Genomic DNA, 14,888 nt, shown 5'->3' on the forward strand with positions numbered 1-14,888 from the left:
ATGTGCATGAGTGGAAAATCGCTGTATATATAACTGTCTCCAACCAATATGGGCACCTGCATTACATAATCTTCCATTTCAGGCATCTTGGAGGCACCAGGTTCAAGTCTGCAGGTGACAGATCTTGAAGTAAACTGCAACTTGGCAAAGGACGCTCTAGATTTCTGGAGCAGGGAAATGTGGAATTCAGACAGTGGTAATTAGTTTGTTAGTCCACAGACTGTTTCACAAGCACAAGGGGATATTATTGCTATTTGCTCTCCATGACACTCATCAGACAGTAATTGTCACGGTTAGTGGTTATGCACATTTCAAACATCAGTTTTGGCCAGACAGAAATGACTCAGGAATACAAAGGAAAGAATATTTCCTACTGCAGTGTGGTACCCCCAGCCCCTCTTTCTCCTGTGCTGCACTGAGTCTCTGCAAACACAAGTGTGAGGACTTGCAATGGGCTGAATTTAAGCAAAATGTGCTGTTCTAGTCGAGATTGTCAGAAGGAAAACATAACTACAGATCAGGGGGCATTTCAGCTTTTTCCAAGCAAATGCCTTTCCACGTGGACAGCTAAAGAACTGGGAGATTTTTAGAGGTCCTTCCACTAGACCAGGTTGTTCCTAGCCCCATCCAACCTGGCCTTGAACACTCCCAGGGATGGGGCAGCCACAGCTTCTCTGGGCAACCTGTGCCAGGGCCTCAGCACCCTCACAATAAACAATTTCTTCCTAATACCCCATCTAACCCTGCCCTGCACCAGTTTGAAGCCATTCCCCCTTCTCCTCTCACTATGCGCTGTTGTAAAAATCCCTCTCTGATCAATATCTGCAAAGATCCAAAGCTCACAATGTGCACAAGCCTTATGCATTCTTCTGCTGATACAATTTAGACAGGCCAAGCACGTGCAAGAGTTCTTGCTTGCTTGGAGTTTTTTATCTGAATTTGGGAGAGCAGAGGTGGCCGCTTGTCCCATGGAATTTTAGTCCCTTAACTTTCAACTTTTTCAGCTTCTTTTTTTCCCTGAAGTTTTCATCTGGTTTTCTTGCAATGGGTGTGTGTTAGTGGCTTTCTCAGCAGTTCAAATGCAGTCTAGTAACAAAGATCCCCTTGGTTTGCATCAAGTGCTTCAGACTTGACCAAAACGAGAAGGGGCCCTGGCATTCAGGTGCAAGAGAACTTTCTTCCAGCAAGAATCAGGTGTGCCCAGAATGTACCCTTTACCCTATGGTTTCAGTTGCTTGGAAAAGAGATTAACTAAGTTAGACTTAAAATACACACACACACACACACACACTCTTCCTCTCCCCTTCCAGTAATAATTATATAATTTATATCACTGCTAAATCCACCATCATTAAACTGCTTCTCATTTCCTATTCTAATTTACCAGCCCTTCTAAAATAATTAGCATGATATGAATGCTGTATGTAACTTCATGGGACAATATCCAATCTATTACTGGGATTTGAAATCTAATAATTAAATTTATATGCTTGAATTCATTGTCTAGGTAAACAGAATCTATAAATAAGCCATTTAATGTCATAGTGTTTTTTTTTTTTAATTTGGTTGTCTATTAGTCACTGATGTAGAATATCCTGTTTTGATTGCATCATCATTGCAGCAGGGAGTGTGGGCATGGAATCCAGATCTTGCAGCAATAAATAAAACTTGGTTTCTAATGCTTAAGCTGTTGCTTCAACGTAACCTTGATTTCATGGTGTTGCTGTTGGGCCAACCTTCATTCATTGTGGCAGGACAGTTCAAAGCAGAAACGGATTCAGTTTTATATCCCACTCCTTTATTGACCAGAAACAGAAAAATCAGATGAAAGGAAAGCATTTCTATCACAACAATCTTTTTCAGTAGCCAGGGTGGGCAAAATACAGGTAAGGCTTAGGAGCAGTGATTTCAGGCTTGCTATGGAAATACTGGTAGTCAGTTAAACTTCCATGACCTTACTTCCACACTGGCTTGTCTCCTTCTGTGCTGCCTGACTTGGCAGCAGAGGAACTCCCTAAAACACATCACTAGAACGTGTTTTCCTTTACTGTAACCTTGAATTGTTTTCCATGTGTTCACATTCTCTCATTCCCATCCATTACCCTCATCAGTCCGTTCATGCTAGCATGTTTTCCAAGTAGCGCCTCACCTTCTGGAAGTGTCTCTCTCCAGAGCTGGGGCTGTTACCTCTTTGCCTTCAAAACAAGGACTGAGAAGGTGAGAGGAGGAGGAGGAGGAGGAGAAGGGTTTCTGGCATCCCTGTGCCAGTGGGATGGGAATGTGAGATTCAGGGAGGACATCCCTGCTCCATACGTGGTTCCTCCCTTCCCTGGGGAGGGGCTGTGGGGTAACCCTCACCCACTCTCCATTGGATCCCCAGTCCTTAGGCTTTCCATCCCACAACACACTTCCCTGAGTTCTTCACTTCCCAAAGAATCAGATGCCGGGAGGGGAGGATATGCAGAAAAAAGATTTGTGTTAGTCCAGAATAGAGTTTTTCCCTCTGCAGAAGAGGATTTTGTTTAAATCCCAAAGATAAATCAGGTGTTTTTCTATCCATGGATAAGGTTTGGGGTTTTTTTAAAGAACATTGTATTATTTTAACCATGACTGCACTCATATGAGCTTGAATGATGGAGATCTTGCCTTTTCCAAGTACGGAAACACGACGAGACAGATTAAGTACAGCTCTTCTGTAAACTGCAGGACTTAATTCTCTTCCTGCCAGACTCAATGATGGAAGTCCTGCTGCTGTCACCAAAAGTAAAATAAAGATCTGTGAGGAGATTGGACAAATCTGCTGTGTCTGTGTGGGAAAGTGGTCAGCACTAACAGGGGTGATGTGGACTCATTTCCTCTTCCTGCAGTAAATTGATCCTATTAATATCATCTACTATTGTGTGTACATTATCTGCGTGACCTCTGGAAAGCTTTTATGGATCTGAGCTTCAGAGGGAATGTGTGATCCCAGTGTGCTTCCTGCCTGTTTTACAATGACACCCATCAGCTCCAGAGAAAAATGGAATAAGTCTCTGCTGCATTATTTGTGATCAGTACCTGAGCACCCAGGTAAACACTTCAGCACATGCAGTGAGCCCCAGCCCTGGGGTGTTAAGTGAGGCAGTTTTTCTGAGGCTGTCTAGACACAATGTCTGCCGACAAAAGAATTTGGTTATGAACAGGGCAGCATTGTTCAGAAGATGTTATTCTGCTACTGGGGAAATGGAAAGGATTTTTTTTTCTTTCAGGAGCAGGGAACTGCCCTTTCCTGGTGCAGTTGTCATTTCATTACCAGTATTGCTAAAACTTTTCTCCTCTGAGACTCTCCATTATTATGAATTACATAAAACATGCTGTCTTGAGAAAGAAACTGCTCCCCTATTCTTTGACATGAGAAAAAAGTGGAAAGTAGGAAGTATAACTTCTCTGTCTTTGTTTGGGGAATATCAAATGCATCCAGGAGAGGTATTTTGTATGGACTGCAGTAAATGTCACTGTGATGCTGAGAAACAAAGTGTGTACCATCTGTTTTGGCACCCTGTAATGGAAGTGGACCAGCACTTTGCAGACCATGGAAAAGGGGAGCTTGTGTGGAGTGGTCTGCTCTGACCCAGACCTGAGAGGAGAGGGCACACTGGGGAAAAATGTGACTTTGGGATGAAGTTTTATAGCTATAGCTGTGAGGTGAAAAGACCAGTCAAAATCTGTTCAAACATTTATCTGCCTTGAAAGATGATCAGATGTTTAAGGAATTAAGGAGGCAAGGCATTTTTGAACATGTCACATGTGTCTTATGTCCAGGAAAACACTTTACTCCTACTGCCCAGTGTATCAGGATATGGTTGTCTCAGCCATGTCACTCAGTGTGGATCTCTTGCTCTGACTGCCTGGGGGTGCTGGTCACCAGTGGCTGAACATGAGCCAGGTGTGCCCAGGTGGCCAAAAAGGCCAGTGGCACTTGGCCTGTATCAGCAAAAGTGTGACCAGCAGGAGCAGGGCAGTGACTGTCCCCCTGTGCTGGACACTGGCAAGGCCTCACCTTGAGTCCTGGGTCCAGTTTTGGGCCCCTCACTACAAGAAAGACATAGAGGGGTTGGAGCAGGTCCAGAGAGGGACAGCAGAGCTGGGGAAGGATCTGGAGCACAAGTCCTGTGAGGAGCAGCTGAGGCACCTGGGGGGGGCTCAGCCTGGAGAAAAGGAGACTCAGGGGAGACCTCATAACTCTCTACAGCTCTCTGAAAGGAAGCTGCAGCCAGGTGGGAGTCGGTCTGTTTTCCCAAGTAACAAGGAATAGGACAAGAGAACCCACCTCAAGTTGTGCCAGAGGACATTTAGATCAGGTATTAGGAAAAATTTCTTCACCAAAACAGTGGTCAAGCACTGGCAGAGGCTGCTTGGGAAAATGAAATCACCATTCCTGGAGGTATTTAAAAGATTTCCAGATGTGACACCTGGGGACATGGTTTAGTGGTGGGCTTGGCAGTGCTGGGTTAACAGCTGGACTCAATGGTCTTAAAAGTATTTTCCAACCTTAATGATTCCATGGTTTTACCTGTCCTTGTATGTGACTATTTAGGCTGAGCTCTGTGTGGGGTTGAGGGAGGTTGTTGTCCTTCTCTTCAGTGCTGAGCAGAGGGTAACAGGAAGAGTGGGGAGCTGTATTTGGTGCCTCCAGTAATTTCCTGTTTGCATGTGCCAAACAGGTTTGGCAGAGGAGAGATTCTGGATAACACCATGTCTGGATGAAACACCCCAAGCCTTTCTTAAACATGTATGAAAATTCAGTGTCCAATGGCTTCGGTGATAAAAACCCCATGACAATGATGGCAAGAAGACCAGACCAGACCAAGCAAGGTTCCTCGGACCATGGTTTGAAGTTCCCACTTTCCTGTGACATGGAGAGTCCTTCTCATTCCAGAGTTCCCCTTGGGCCAGGTAAAATCTGTGTTGCTCAGCTGCAGCCACTGTCTGTTTCTTATGTATTAATTAGGTTTGGAAAACCTTTGCCTGGACACAGTCCTGTGCATGCACTCCAACAACTGAAATGGGGGAAGAGAGCAGATTAGGCAATTGTGATCTATCTGTCAACACTCTGGCTCCTTGGATTAAAAAAAATAAGGTGATTTCTCAGTTGAAAAAGGCTGTGCAACCGTGATGTCCAGAAGCTGTCATTGGTACCAATCTCTTTAGAGACACATTATAGAGCTCTCCATGCTGTGGAGGGAATGTCACCCAAAGCAGGAAAATCAGTAAATGTTGGGCTGTGGCCCTGCAGGTTGTTCTATTGCTTTTTGGCACCCTGTGGCCAATCTCTGTGAGGAGGGTTTTCTAAAAGAAGTACAGACCAGCAGTTTTTCCCTTTCAGTGTCAGTGGAGATTTGGCCATTGCTAACCCTTGTAAATTTAACCTACGGCACTTGTTGCTCTTGGGTGATGCTAAAGTGTTCAGTGACTGGAGCCTGCAGGATAACCGATCCCTGATACTAATTAAAGAGGCAAATCTTAAACTTAATTTTCTGGTCTTATGTTTCAAGTCAAACCCAGAACTTTATTATCTTTCCAGCTTAATCTGTGAGTCATTTGTAATGCATTTTCCTTATAAAGCAACATCTGTATATTGTATTCTTTACATGTCCAAGAAGTTTGGAGTCTTTCAGTGCTTTGAGTTGAGTGGGAATCCCTGGGGTACAGTTTGGCACACACCTCTGCAAACATACCTTTTACTCATTTTACTGCTGGGTTAAAACTTAAATGAAGGATCGAGGATTTAAGCAGCTGGATTTCAACATCCATTTGCCACATGCCAGCTGCAAGCAAAGCAAGAAATTATTATACTCAGCTGTGATTTACATATTTGACCTTTGAACATCAGAGGATATAGCTGACATTGTCAGAGTAAAATACTGTGTGAAGCTCTGTGAAACACAAAACTTGTCTTGTTAGACTGTCCGATCTTTATAAATTAATGTCTGGTTTGAAAGTGTCTTTAAATGACAGAAATGTTTTGTTTTAATCACGATTTATCTGTCTGATCTAATTAAGGTAGACATAGCTTACAAAGACTGCAGAATAGAAAGCATGCTTGAAGTCAGGCAGAGGTGTGTAGCATTAGCACCATAAAACTGAATTTGTGGTACTCTTTTCAGTTAATCTCTATTGATTAATCCATATGCAGGAGGGAACAGACTCTGACCTGAGCTTTCAGCTCAGGCATGAAATCATTACTACTGTGATATCAGAATTTGTAATTAAGATGTAAACTATAATGAGTGATGTTAATTAGGAAGAAATTCTTCCCTGAGAGGGTGGTGAGACAGTCACAGTGTGATGTGCCTGTGGCAGTGATGCTCAGAGGTGAAAGATGGATCTTTGTTATCTCTCACTCTTCTTGTGTCCCTTCCCTGCTGATTCTTCAGTTGCTGATAGGTTGATGACTTGAGATAGACAGCAGAAACCTGGCCACCCTCTGGTACCTCAGCTCTCTCTGTATGGTGGTGGGGTTTGCTTCTGGCCTGCTAGAACCTATTTTACTTCCTGGTCTCTGTGAGCCCTGCTGGTCCCATGACATGGGATGACTCTGCACCCACAAGGAACTTGTTAAAATCAGTGGGAACAGGGTGAAGAACTTAAACTGGAAATGGTCTGAGGACTCAAAGTGTTGAGTAAGATCCACATTTCCCCAGAGGGTAAAAGGAGTTCAGGCTGGAAGATTTGGTTCTGTCTGCTGCTGACACTTCTTGCCTGTTACTGTCTGGGTCAATGCTGTGCCGAGGTTTGATTTGGCCAAGTGCCTCTCTGGGGTTTGGGACACTCATCATGTTTGTTTTCCTGGCTGGATTTTGATTAGTTCAGTAGTTCTATGAGTTTATTCTGTCAGGATTCACAGGAAGAGACAGTAGCTTTGTTTCAGGAGACTTAATTTCCAGCTTTGCCTAATTTGTAAACTTCACTCAAAGCAAAGACAAAGTTAAAAAGGGAGCATTAGCACTGGGGGTGATGTGAGTTGAGACAAGGGGTCTGTTTTCCAGTGCACTGGCCATGAACAGTAGGGAAATTATTGAATTAAGGTAATGTGTCTTTGAACTTCTCTAGTTTTGATCAAGAAGCTTCACCTTCAAATTCTGAGCCCTGAGCAGCTGTGTCATTGCTCACTAGTCTGTCCTAAAAGACTAAAATGTCTTTTCAAAAAAGACTATTAGAGGAAAGCTATGGAGTGCAGAAGTGATTTGAGTTAAAGTGCTTATTGTCAGCTACATAAAATTTGCATAGCATCTGTATTTATTAGAAAAATATTTTCCACACTGCAATGAACTCAAATCAAATCTCCAGGCAATTCCCTGGTGTACAATTAGAGAGCCCAGTTCTTGCTCACATCAATATTCAGCCAATTCCATTGGATTTGAATTCTTGGATTCAGATTCTGGACTGAATGCGATCAGCCTCATCACCATAAGGGGACAGTTTAAAAGACAAGAAAATGTGGCTGTGGTTGACGACAATGTAAGGGTGCACACGCTTCCAAAGTGCCAGTGAAAACTGAGAAGAATGTTGCCAACGTGGAGAAGTGGTGTTTGCTTGCTTACTATTAGGAGCTATGCTTGACAAATACACCTTTGTGTATTTGCAAGGATGTGGCAGCCTTAAGAAATGAGCCTCCTTACTTTCCTAAGGACCATGACAAAGGAGTTCCACAGCCTGGGCTCAGTGTTGTACCTTTCCTCTCCTCCTCATCCATTCTGGATAGGTGTTTTTCTGGTTTTCCCGTTACCATTGCATGTATCACAACCCCTAAACCTTCAGGGAACTCCCCAGGAGTGCCCCTGCTGCAGGTAAATTCTTCCTGCCAGTCAGTCTTTGAGAAATGTGTCTTCAGCAGTTCTTAATCTTTGCAACATGTAACTTACTGCCACAGTAAAGTAGGACTCTGGAATCAATATTTGTGCTAGTCAGACTGGGACAGATATGAGACAAACATCACATCTTTTATTTTAAATTTTGCTATCCTTTACCATTGGGTCAGGATGAATTTTTTGGAAGTTCTTTCTTGACCATGGAGAGTCTTCACTTCCCTTTTGCCTTTATATTTTTCCTTCTGATTTCTGCTTGCAGAGCATTTTGCTCAAAGTTTAAGGTTTGAGAAATAAGCTTTTCTGAGGTACCCTGTATATAAACACCTAAAAAAGGAATTTTAGTAAAAGCGTTCAAACTGTAGGAGAGAGCTTTTGTCCATATAGTATCAAATCAGGTTATGATCAGGTTCTAAACCGAACCTGCAGTTCTGCTGTGGATTTATCTTTATTGGAATTACCTTGTTTTGGGTGCAATACATATATGTTAGAAATTCTCACTACCAAATTTTAGAATCTTTCAGCTCTTCTAGTGTCTGTAGGACCTTCATTAGTTCTCTTCTGGATTGAATCCATCATAGCTACAGGCCTTTTTTAGCAAAGAGTGTTATCTCACCAGGATAGATGTGCCTCAAGCAAACGGTGGATTAGAGTTTTTTGTTGCTGTTAAGCCTCACCCTTGGACTTCATTTTCCAAGTCTGATGGAAAAGGAAGAGAAGAATAGTGTCTGACAGCTTCCTTGTAACAGCCCTGCCGGTGAGGCAGTGTCTGTGCTGAAGCAGCTGCGATACTGCTGCAGTCAGCACAGAGCTTTCCACAGCACTTCAGATCTGCAGGGCTGCATTTTACAGATGTGTTCACTGGGCTGTTCTGCCATTCGTAACACAGGTACCCCCACAAGCTGCAAGAAGTGTTCATCTCCTGTGTAAGATGGGTCATTCCCCCCAGTACTGAGTGTGGGCTGAGTTACTGCTACAGCAGCCTCAAGAAATCCTCTTTCCCGACTGCATTCTTCTCCCCCTAATGCTCATTCAGCCGGTGCCAGCTCTCGTTGTGTTAAGCCCAGGAAACAAATGATCAGAAAGTCTTTTAAAGCAGAAGGGGCTTTGTGTGCCCGAGACCTTCAGCAAGGACTGGTGTCCCATTGTTCTCAGGGAGAGCCCAGGTTTATCCAATTCCCACCCGGGAACACATTTCCTGACGGCTGCATTGTGCTCCCTGGGCTGGCACTTGGCAGTGCTTCTGTCAGAGCCTTTCGAGGAGCTTTACTTGCTGCCTTTGATTTTCATTTCCAGATCAGCCGTGCCCTCTCAAGGTTAAACCTGCTTTGTCTGTCCCTTTGCAAACCAGCTCTCTGCGTTCTTTCGAAATGTAGAAAATGACGGAAAGTCGCTGCAAGACAAACAGACAGCAGCCATGGGGATGGATTAAATAATTTCAATGTGCTTGTTTGAAATGCTGTTTTCAGGACCCAAGACAAACAGACAACAGCCATGGGGATGGATTAAATAATCTCAATGTGCTTGTTTGAAATGCTGTTTTCAGGACATAAAGGTTATCTTTTTTGCAAAACTACCAGCAAAGAGTAAACCACCTATTGAGGGAAAGTCCAATGTTAACTTGTATAGAGAAAAGTGATTCTGGTGTTATTTTTTTTCCAGTGAGTTCATCCAATTACCTCTAACATTTATAGCCATGTGTCCTGCCTGATAGTTTAATGACTCACTCAGTTCTAAACTGAATCCTAACCTCTCTTGGACGCCACCTCCTGTGAACTTGGCCAGCTATCTCATACCACCTTGATTCCTCATCCATTTCTCCTTTTGTCTTACTTTTGAACTAACACCCACTCTTCCAAACCCCTCTCGCATGCAGTGCATTAAATATCTCCTGTCCAGTCACTCTCTTTGCTTGCCTGAATGGTTACCACATTCTTTTGGCCTGCCACTACCTATGATGCCTTAGGTTTTAACTTTTATATTTTTCAAATCCTGTACTGCCTGGTATGTAACTCTGAAACTTAATATAGCCTGTTAGCTACTGTTCTCTCATGCTGGTTAGACATAACAAACCCTCTCTGGGCCTGAACTTGATGACACTTTGTTGTCCCAGGCCCCAAAACATGTAAACTAAAGCAGTAATTACATCAGTACATGAAATTTTAATTGGAGAATTAACTCTAATATGCAAATGGACCAAATTTATAAAACTGTGAAAAACCCGTGACCCAGGATCCATCTTGGTTGGAGCCCCTTGGAGGCGACTGCCCTTTTTGAAGGTCCTTCAAATAAACACATGCCTTTATTCTCTTAATCTTGTCTAGCCTCTGTTTTCAGGTAGCCACTTCAAGGCATCACCTACATGGCTCTCTGCAGTGCTTATTGTGTGCAGCCACTCAGCAATGTTATTTCCTTTGGTCTGTCTCATTAAACAGCACATCTCAGCTCCTTCCTCATGAGCAACCCAATCTGAGATCCTAGTGGTACATTTATCGATTAACTTAAATAAGATAAACTCACAGAACTGTAAGACAACAGAACTCTGCGTGGGAAAAAGCCAGCACTCAGGCCTGTCACAAAAAACAATGCAAATCCCTCAAGAATTGGTGTCTGTCCCACAGACAGGATTTTCTAAAGACACAATAAGTGAGAGTCTGCAATTTCTCTTTTGTTTTACTCTAAGAGGCTGTTCAGTACAAATGGAGATGAGAGAACAGGATCATAGTTAGCTGAAGCCACTGAAACCAAGCTGAATTACAGAAAAACTCCAGCACCTGGTTTTTTAATCCATAGAAGAAGAGGGCTCTGTCAAAGCTGGTTCATCTGCCATCTGGCTTGCATTTCCTGTACCTGCCTCTAATCTTGGGCTGATTTTTGTTGGCACATTTCCAGAATTGAATAAAGGAGACTTAAGATCAGTATTTTCACTTTTTCATGCTTTCCCCGTAAGTTGGGAACTTTTGAACTGTATATTAAGAAAAGAAACTTTAAAAGTTTATTTTCTAGCTTTATTTTTGGTCAGTGAAAATTGCAGAAGAGTAGTTTTAGGGTTATTTTGGTGGAAAGTTGCTGATTGTTTTAGAGCAGTGACAAGACTTTGGCTGATCTGTGATCTCATTTGTCTTTGAATTTCCTGCTTTTCCCTGTTGGTTTCAGTGGGGGAAAAAGGTGTCTAGAACAATATCTGGTGATCTGATGGAGACATTTACAACACCTCCATTCAATATTCCTCCTCCAGCATCTCACCTGATCACCCTTCACTTGAATGTGGAGTCCTTTACTGCCAGGGAGACTGGGAATAATAATGAGTGAGAATACCGGGGTAGATTTTAAACACCCCCTCCCTCCTAACTTCAGGACAGTTTTCAAATTTTTATTAAAAAAATCTGTTCCTTTTTTTATTTTGGTTACTTTTCTGTTAAGTGAATTAATTATTTGAGGCAGTTGTTTCCCATGTCATGATGGCAATAGGCAACAGCACTAAATGCCTGCTGCTTTGCTGTTTTTCAGACAATCCTTTCTCTCTTTCACTTGTTCCAATCACTATTTCCTAATTTAGATGGAAAAGGTAGACCTTGAGAGTAAATAACCAGCCTTGTGTGGCTGCTGCAAGCTGAATAATGAAACACAGCAAGTGCTCTGGGCTTCCTAGGGGCTTGAGCACAAGTGTGAGCCCTGATGCTGCACCAAATGTGGGCTGCTGACCTTGGCAGTGAAACAAGGACCTCGAGCCATGGGTTACTCACCCTGACAAAGGGAGAGCACAGATGTGATGTGGCTCATTGGGTCCTGAACGGTTCAATGTCGCATTTCCTCAATGGTGATTTGTTGTTTTCTGTAGCTCATACTGCAGCAAGCCTGAATGCAATCCATCAGAAGTATGTATTGGCTATTTGTAAGGTAAATTAACAAGCTGATAGTAATCACTGCTTCATATTTAATAAGATGCATGTTCTGGACATCAACAGATGCTGTTTTACTTGGTTGTTGTTTTTTGGTTCTTTTCCTCTACTCTTTTTTTGCCTTCTACTTGTTTTGTTTTTCACTCTGAAATGCTGTTGCATGGGTTTTATTTGAATCAAGGTTTCCTCTGTGTTTTCTGTTCTCTGGGCTGGGTTGTATTGCTGTGGCTGCCTTTGACAGCATCATCCTGAAGGGTCCATAATCCCTGACACTTGCCCTGCCTTTTCTGGATTTGCCTGGGTACTGGAGCTGGGAAGTCGCTGTCCATCCATGGTGGAAAGGAAGGGAGATGACTTTTCCCAGTCACTGTGTGAGCATATGGCTGCACTTCTCTCTCCCATGCATCTTCTAAGACCTCACTGACCAGCAAGTTCTCTGCAGAACCAAGTTCCTCAGCTGCTCCCTGTCCTGTGAATAGCTGAAAATTTGGTTTGCAGAGTGAAGGCAGAGGACATGATTTCTAAATTTCCTTTCACAGTGGTTTCAGCTGCCTGGCTTGCCAGGAGAACACTTTCTTTCCTTGCAAGCTCACACCTCCTCTCTCCGTCCCTTGCCCTTGCTTGTACAGAGCAATTGAGTAAAAAAAAGATCTTCTGCAGCTTACAAAAATCCAGGCAGTTTTTTTGTAGAAATATCCAAAAAGTGTCCCTTGAGGATGTTTACATAGGGCTTGTTAATTAAAGGGGTAATGATAATTTCAGAGCCAACTTCCAATTCCTTCATAGAGGTGTTGATATTCCATTATGGAAAAGAAGATCCTTTTTGCCCCAGTGCATGCTCATAATTTCACTCACCGAGATACTCCTTTTTTGATCAGGTTATGAAACAATAACCTGCAAAAACAATCATTCCCTTGAAGCTAATCACTGCTGGAAAGGGGAGCCTTGCTTTACAGTCAATGACTTTGATGCCTTGGGTAGTTCAAGTAAGGATCTGCCTTGATTGACAAGACCCTTTATATAAATTTGAGCAATTAGACATCCCAGTAGCAGCTGCTGGGGAGACCTACTGATCACAAAGCTGACAGAGATTGCAGTGCAGGTCTCCTGCTGCTCCCTCTGACATCCTGAAACACCACCTGCAATTTAAAACTGCAAAAGGAATTCTGACTCCAACGAGTTAGGTGAGTGCATGTCTGTGTTTGCTCCCTGTCATGGCTCTGGCTCATGAATAAGGCAGCAGGATTTGCTAAAGTGGCAAAGGATAAATATTTGATTTGTTCTAAAGTTTGTCTATTTTGCTCTCATACATCTTCTTTTAAAAATAAGGAATTTTAGCTATTTTTTTACCCTGTTGAAGGTTATCTATAAATATATTCTCTTTAATGACGTGTAAGATTCCAGTGTGCACACAGTGACATATGTGATGCAAACATCATGTGCTGATCTAAAGCTCTGATTTAGCAAATTTAAATAATTTTGTTTAACAGGAGCTTACAGACTGAAGCATCATCCAGGCAAAAGGCAGTCCCAGCTCACTTAATTTTGGTCTGTCCAGCTGAGAACAGACCCCAGCACACACCAGTCTGTGCCCTGTGTAGTTGCTGACTTTCTCAAAATTGTGTCAAATCTCGGGTTTCTAAGATGGATGTATTTGAATGCAGTGAGAGTATGTAAATTGTAAAATGGACCTTGTGGCTTAGAGCTACTTTCCAGCTCTCACTTTTTTGACAGAGGAGCTGTTCCAGAGATGCTGGTTGCTTTCCTTACCGAGACAGAAGGTCAACAGGTATCAGAGGGTCTTGGTGGATGCTGGGCTGCTCAGGTGTGAGCATGTCAGGGTTCCTCTGGTCACCTTGGCCATGTTCCCCCTTGTCTGACCAGCTCTGACCACTGGCTTGGCAGCCTGGGTTGGGTCTGAGGTGGATGTAGGGCAGTGTGTGCTGAAGGGACAGCCAGCCCCTCTGGCTGCAGCCCTGGGAGAGGAACAGCACAAGTCCAGTGCACAGGGTGTTGGTATTGGCAACTCCAGTAACACTTGGGGGAGATGCTGAGATTATAGCACAACTTCAGGGATACTCGGCTCCCAGCTCTGCAGCTATTGGCTTTGTGTGAGTGCAGGGCAACCCAAAAGGGGTGCTAGAAAGGCACATGCTGCAAAACAAATCTGCAATATGGAGATTTCAGTGGGGCTGAGGTATAAGCTGGTGACTATCTCTTCCAGGCAAACTCCACTGCTGCATTCTGTGACAGAGCTTTTTACTGAGATTTTCCACTTCTGGGAGTAGGTGACCACTCATTCCTCCACCTGCCCCTCTTCTCTCAGGCTGAGTGAGGATGTGTTTGAAGGGAGGAAGGGCTATCCCTGCCTCAGCTAAGCCCGTCCACTTGCACTTCTTGCCTGCTGGGCTGTGCTGGCTCTCCCAACCCTCCCCTCCTCTCCCTTCTGCCTTCAGCATGAAGCTCCACTGCCTGACCCTGGGAGCTCTCCTTGTCCTGCTGCTGTCCGGCTGCGGCGCCGCCACCAAGGCCTCGGCCATCGACCTGCGGACGTTCGTGGGCTGTGCCGTGCGGGAATTCACCTTCCTGGCCAGGAAACCCGGCTGCCGTGGGCTCAGGGTGACCACAGACGCCTGCTGGGGACGCTGCGAGACCTGGGAGGTGAGGCTGTGAGCTGGGGACATCCCTGGCTGGTACTTGCCCCCCAGGAAAAGCCCTCTAAAGACACCTGCCCAGTGTCCTGCTCCATGACCCCCTGGCTACCGCTGCCAGCGTTTGCTGTTGGTTGTCCCTCCCTCTTCCCGCTGCCCCAAAGGGGATGGAAGCCATGTGATGATATTAATGAAGCACTTATGTAATGCTCTTACTACGCAATCTGAAAGCCTCTTACAGCTTGAACACTTAAGGAGAGGAGGACTTTATTACTTTGCTTGAAATAAAGAAGTCCTTTGAGATTAAGAAAGAGCTCCCAATTGATGGGTAATATATGTTGTTCCAAAAAGCAAATCCCAAAAGGTAACGTCTGTTTCTAATTTGGTCCCGTTTTAAGTCACAGCCCTGTATAAATATGAAGTACTTAAGTTTTAGGGGTGTACAGAGGGAGAAAGAAAGAGAGTAAGTACATCCACACACGTCAGAG

General features: G+C 43.9%; 1 protein-coding gene across 1 annotated transcript in view; it reads left to right on the plus strand.

Moving 5' to 3' along the window:
* The first annotated feature begins 12,829 nt into the window (after positions 1 to 12,829).
* The window catches only part of GPHB5 (glycoprotein hormone beta 5), a 5,471-nt gene continuing 3,412 nt past the window's right edge, over positions 12,830 to 14,888 (plus strand). The window contains exons 1-2 of the mRNA XM_008637274.2: positions 12,830 to 12,933; positions 14,206 to 14,410. Of these exons, the coding sequence (XP_008635496.1) occupies positions 14,207 to 14,410 (204 nt within the window). The 5' untranslated portion in view covers positions 12,830 to 12,933; position 14,206. The remainder of the gene's footprint in view (positions 12,934 to 14,205; positions 14,411 to 14,888) is intronic.

Source organism: Corvus brachyrhynchos, unplaced genomic scaffold (genome assembly GCF_000691975.1).
Source record: "Corvus brachyrhynchos isolate BGI_N302 unplaced genomic scaffold, ASM69197v1 scaffold245, whole genome shotgun sequence".
Classification (NCBI taxonomy): domain Eukaryota; kingdom Metazoa; phylum Chordata; class Aves; order Passeriformes; family Corvidae; genus Corvus; species Corvus brachyrhynchos.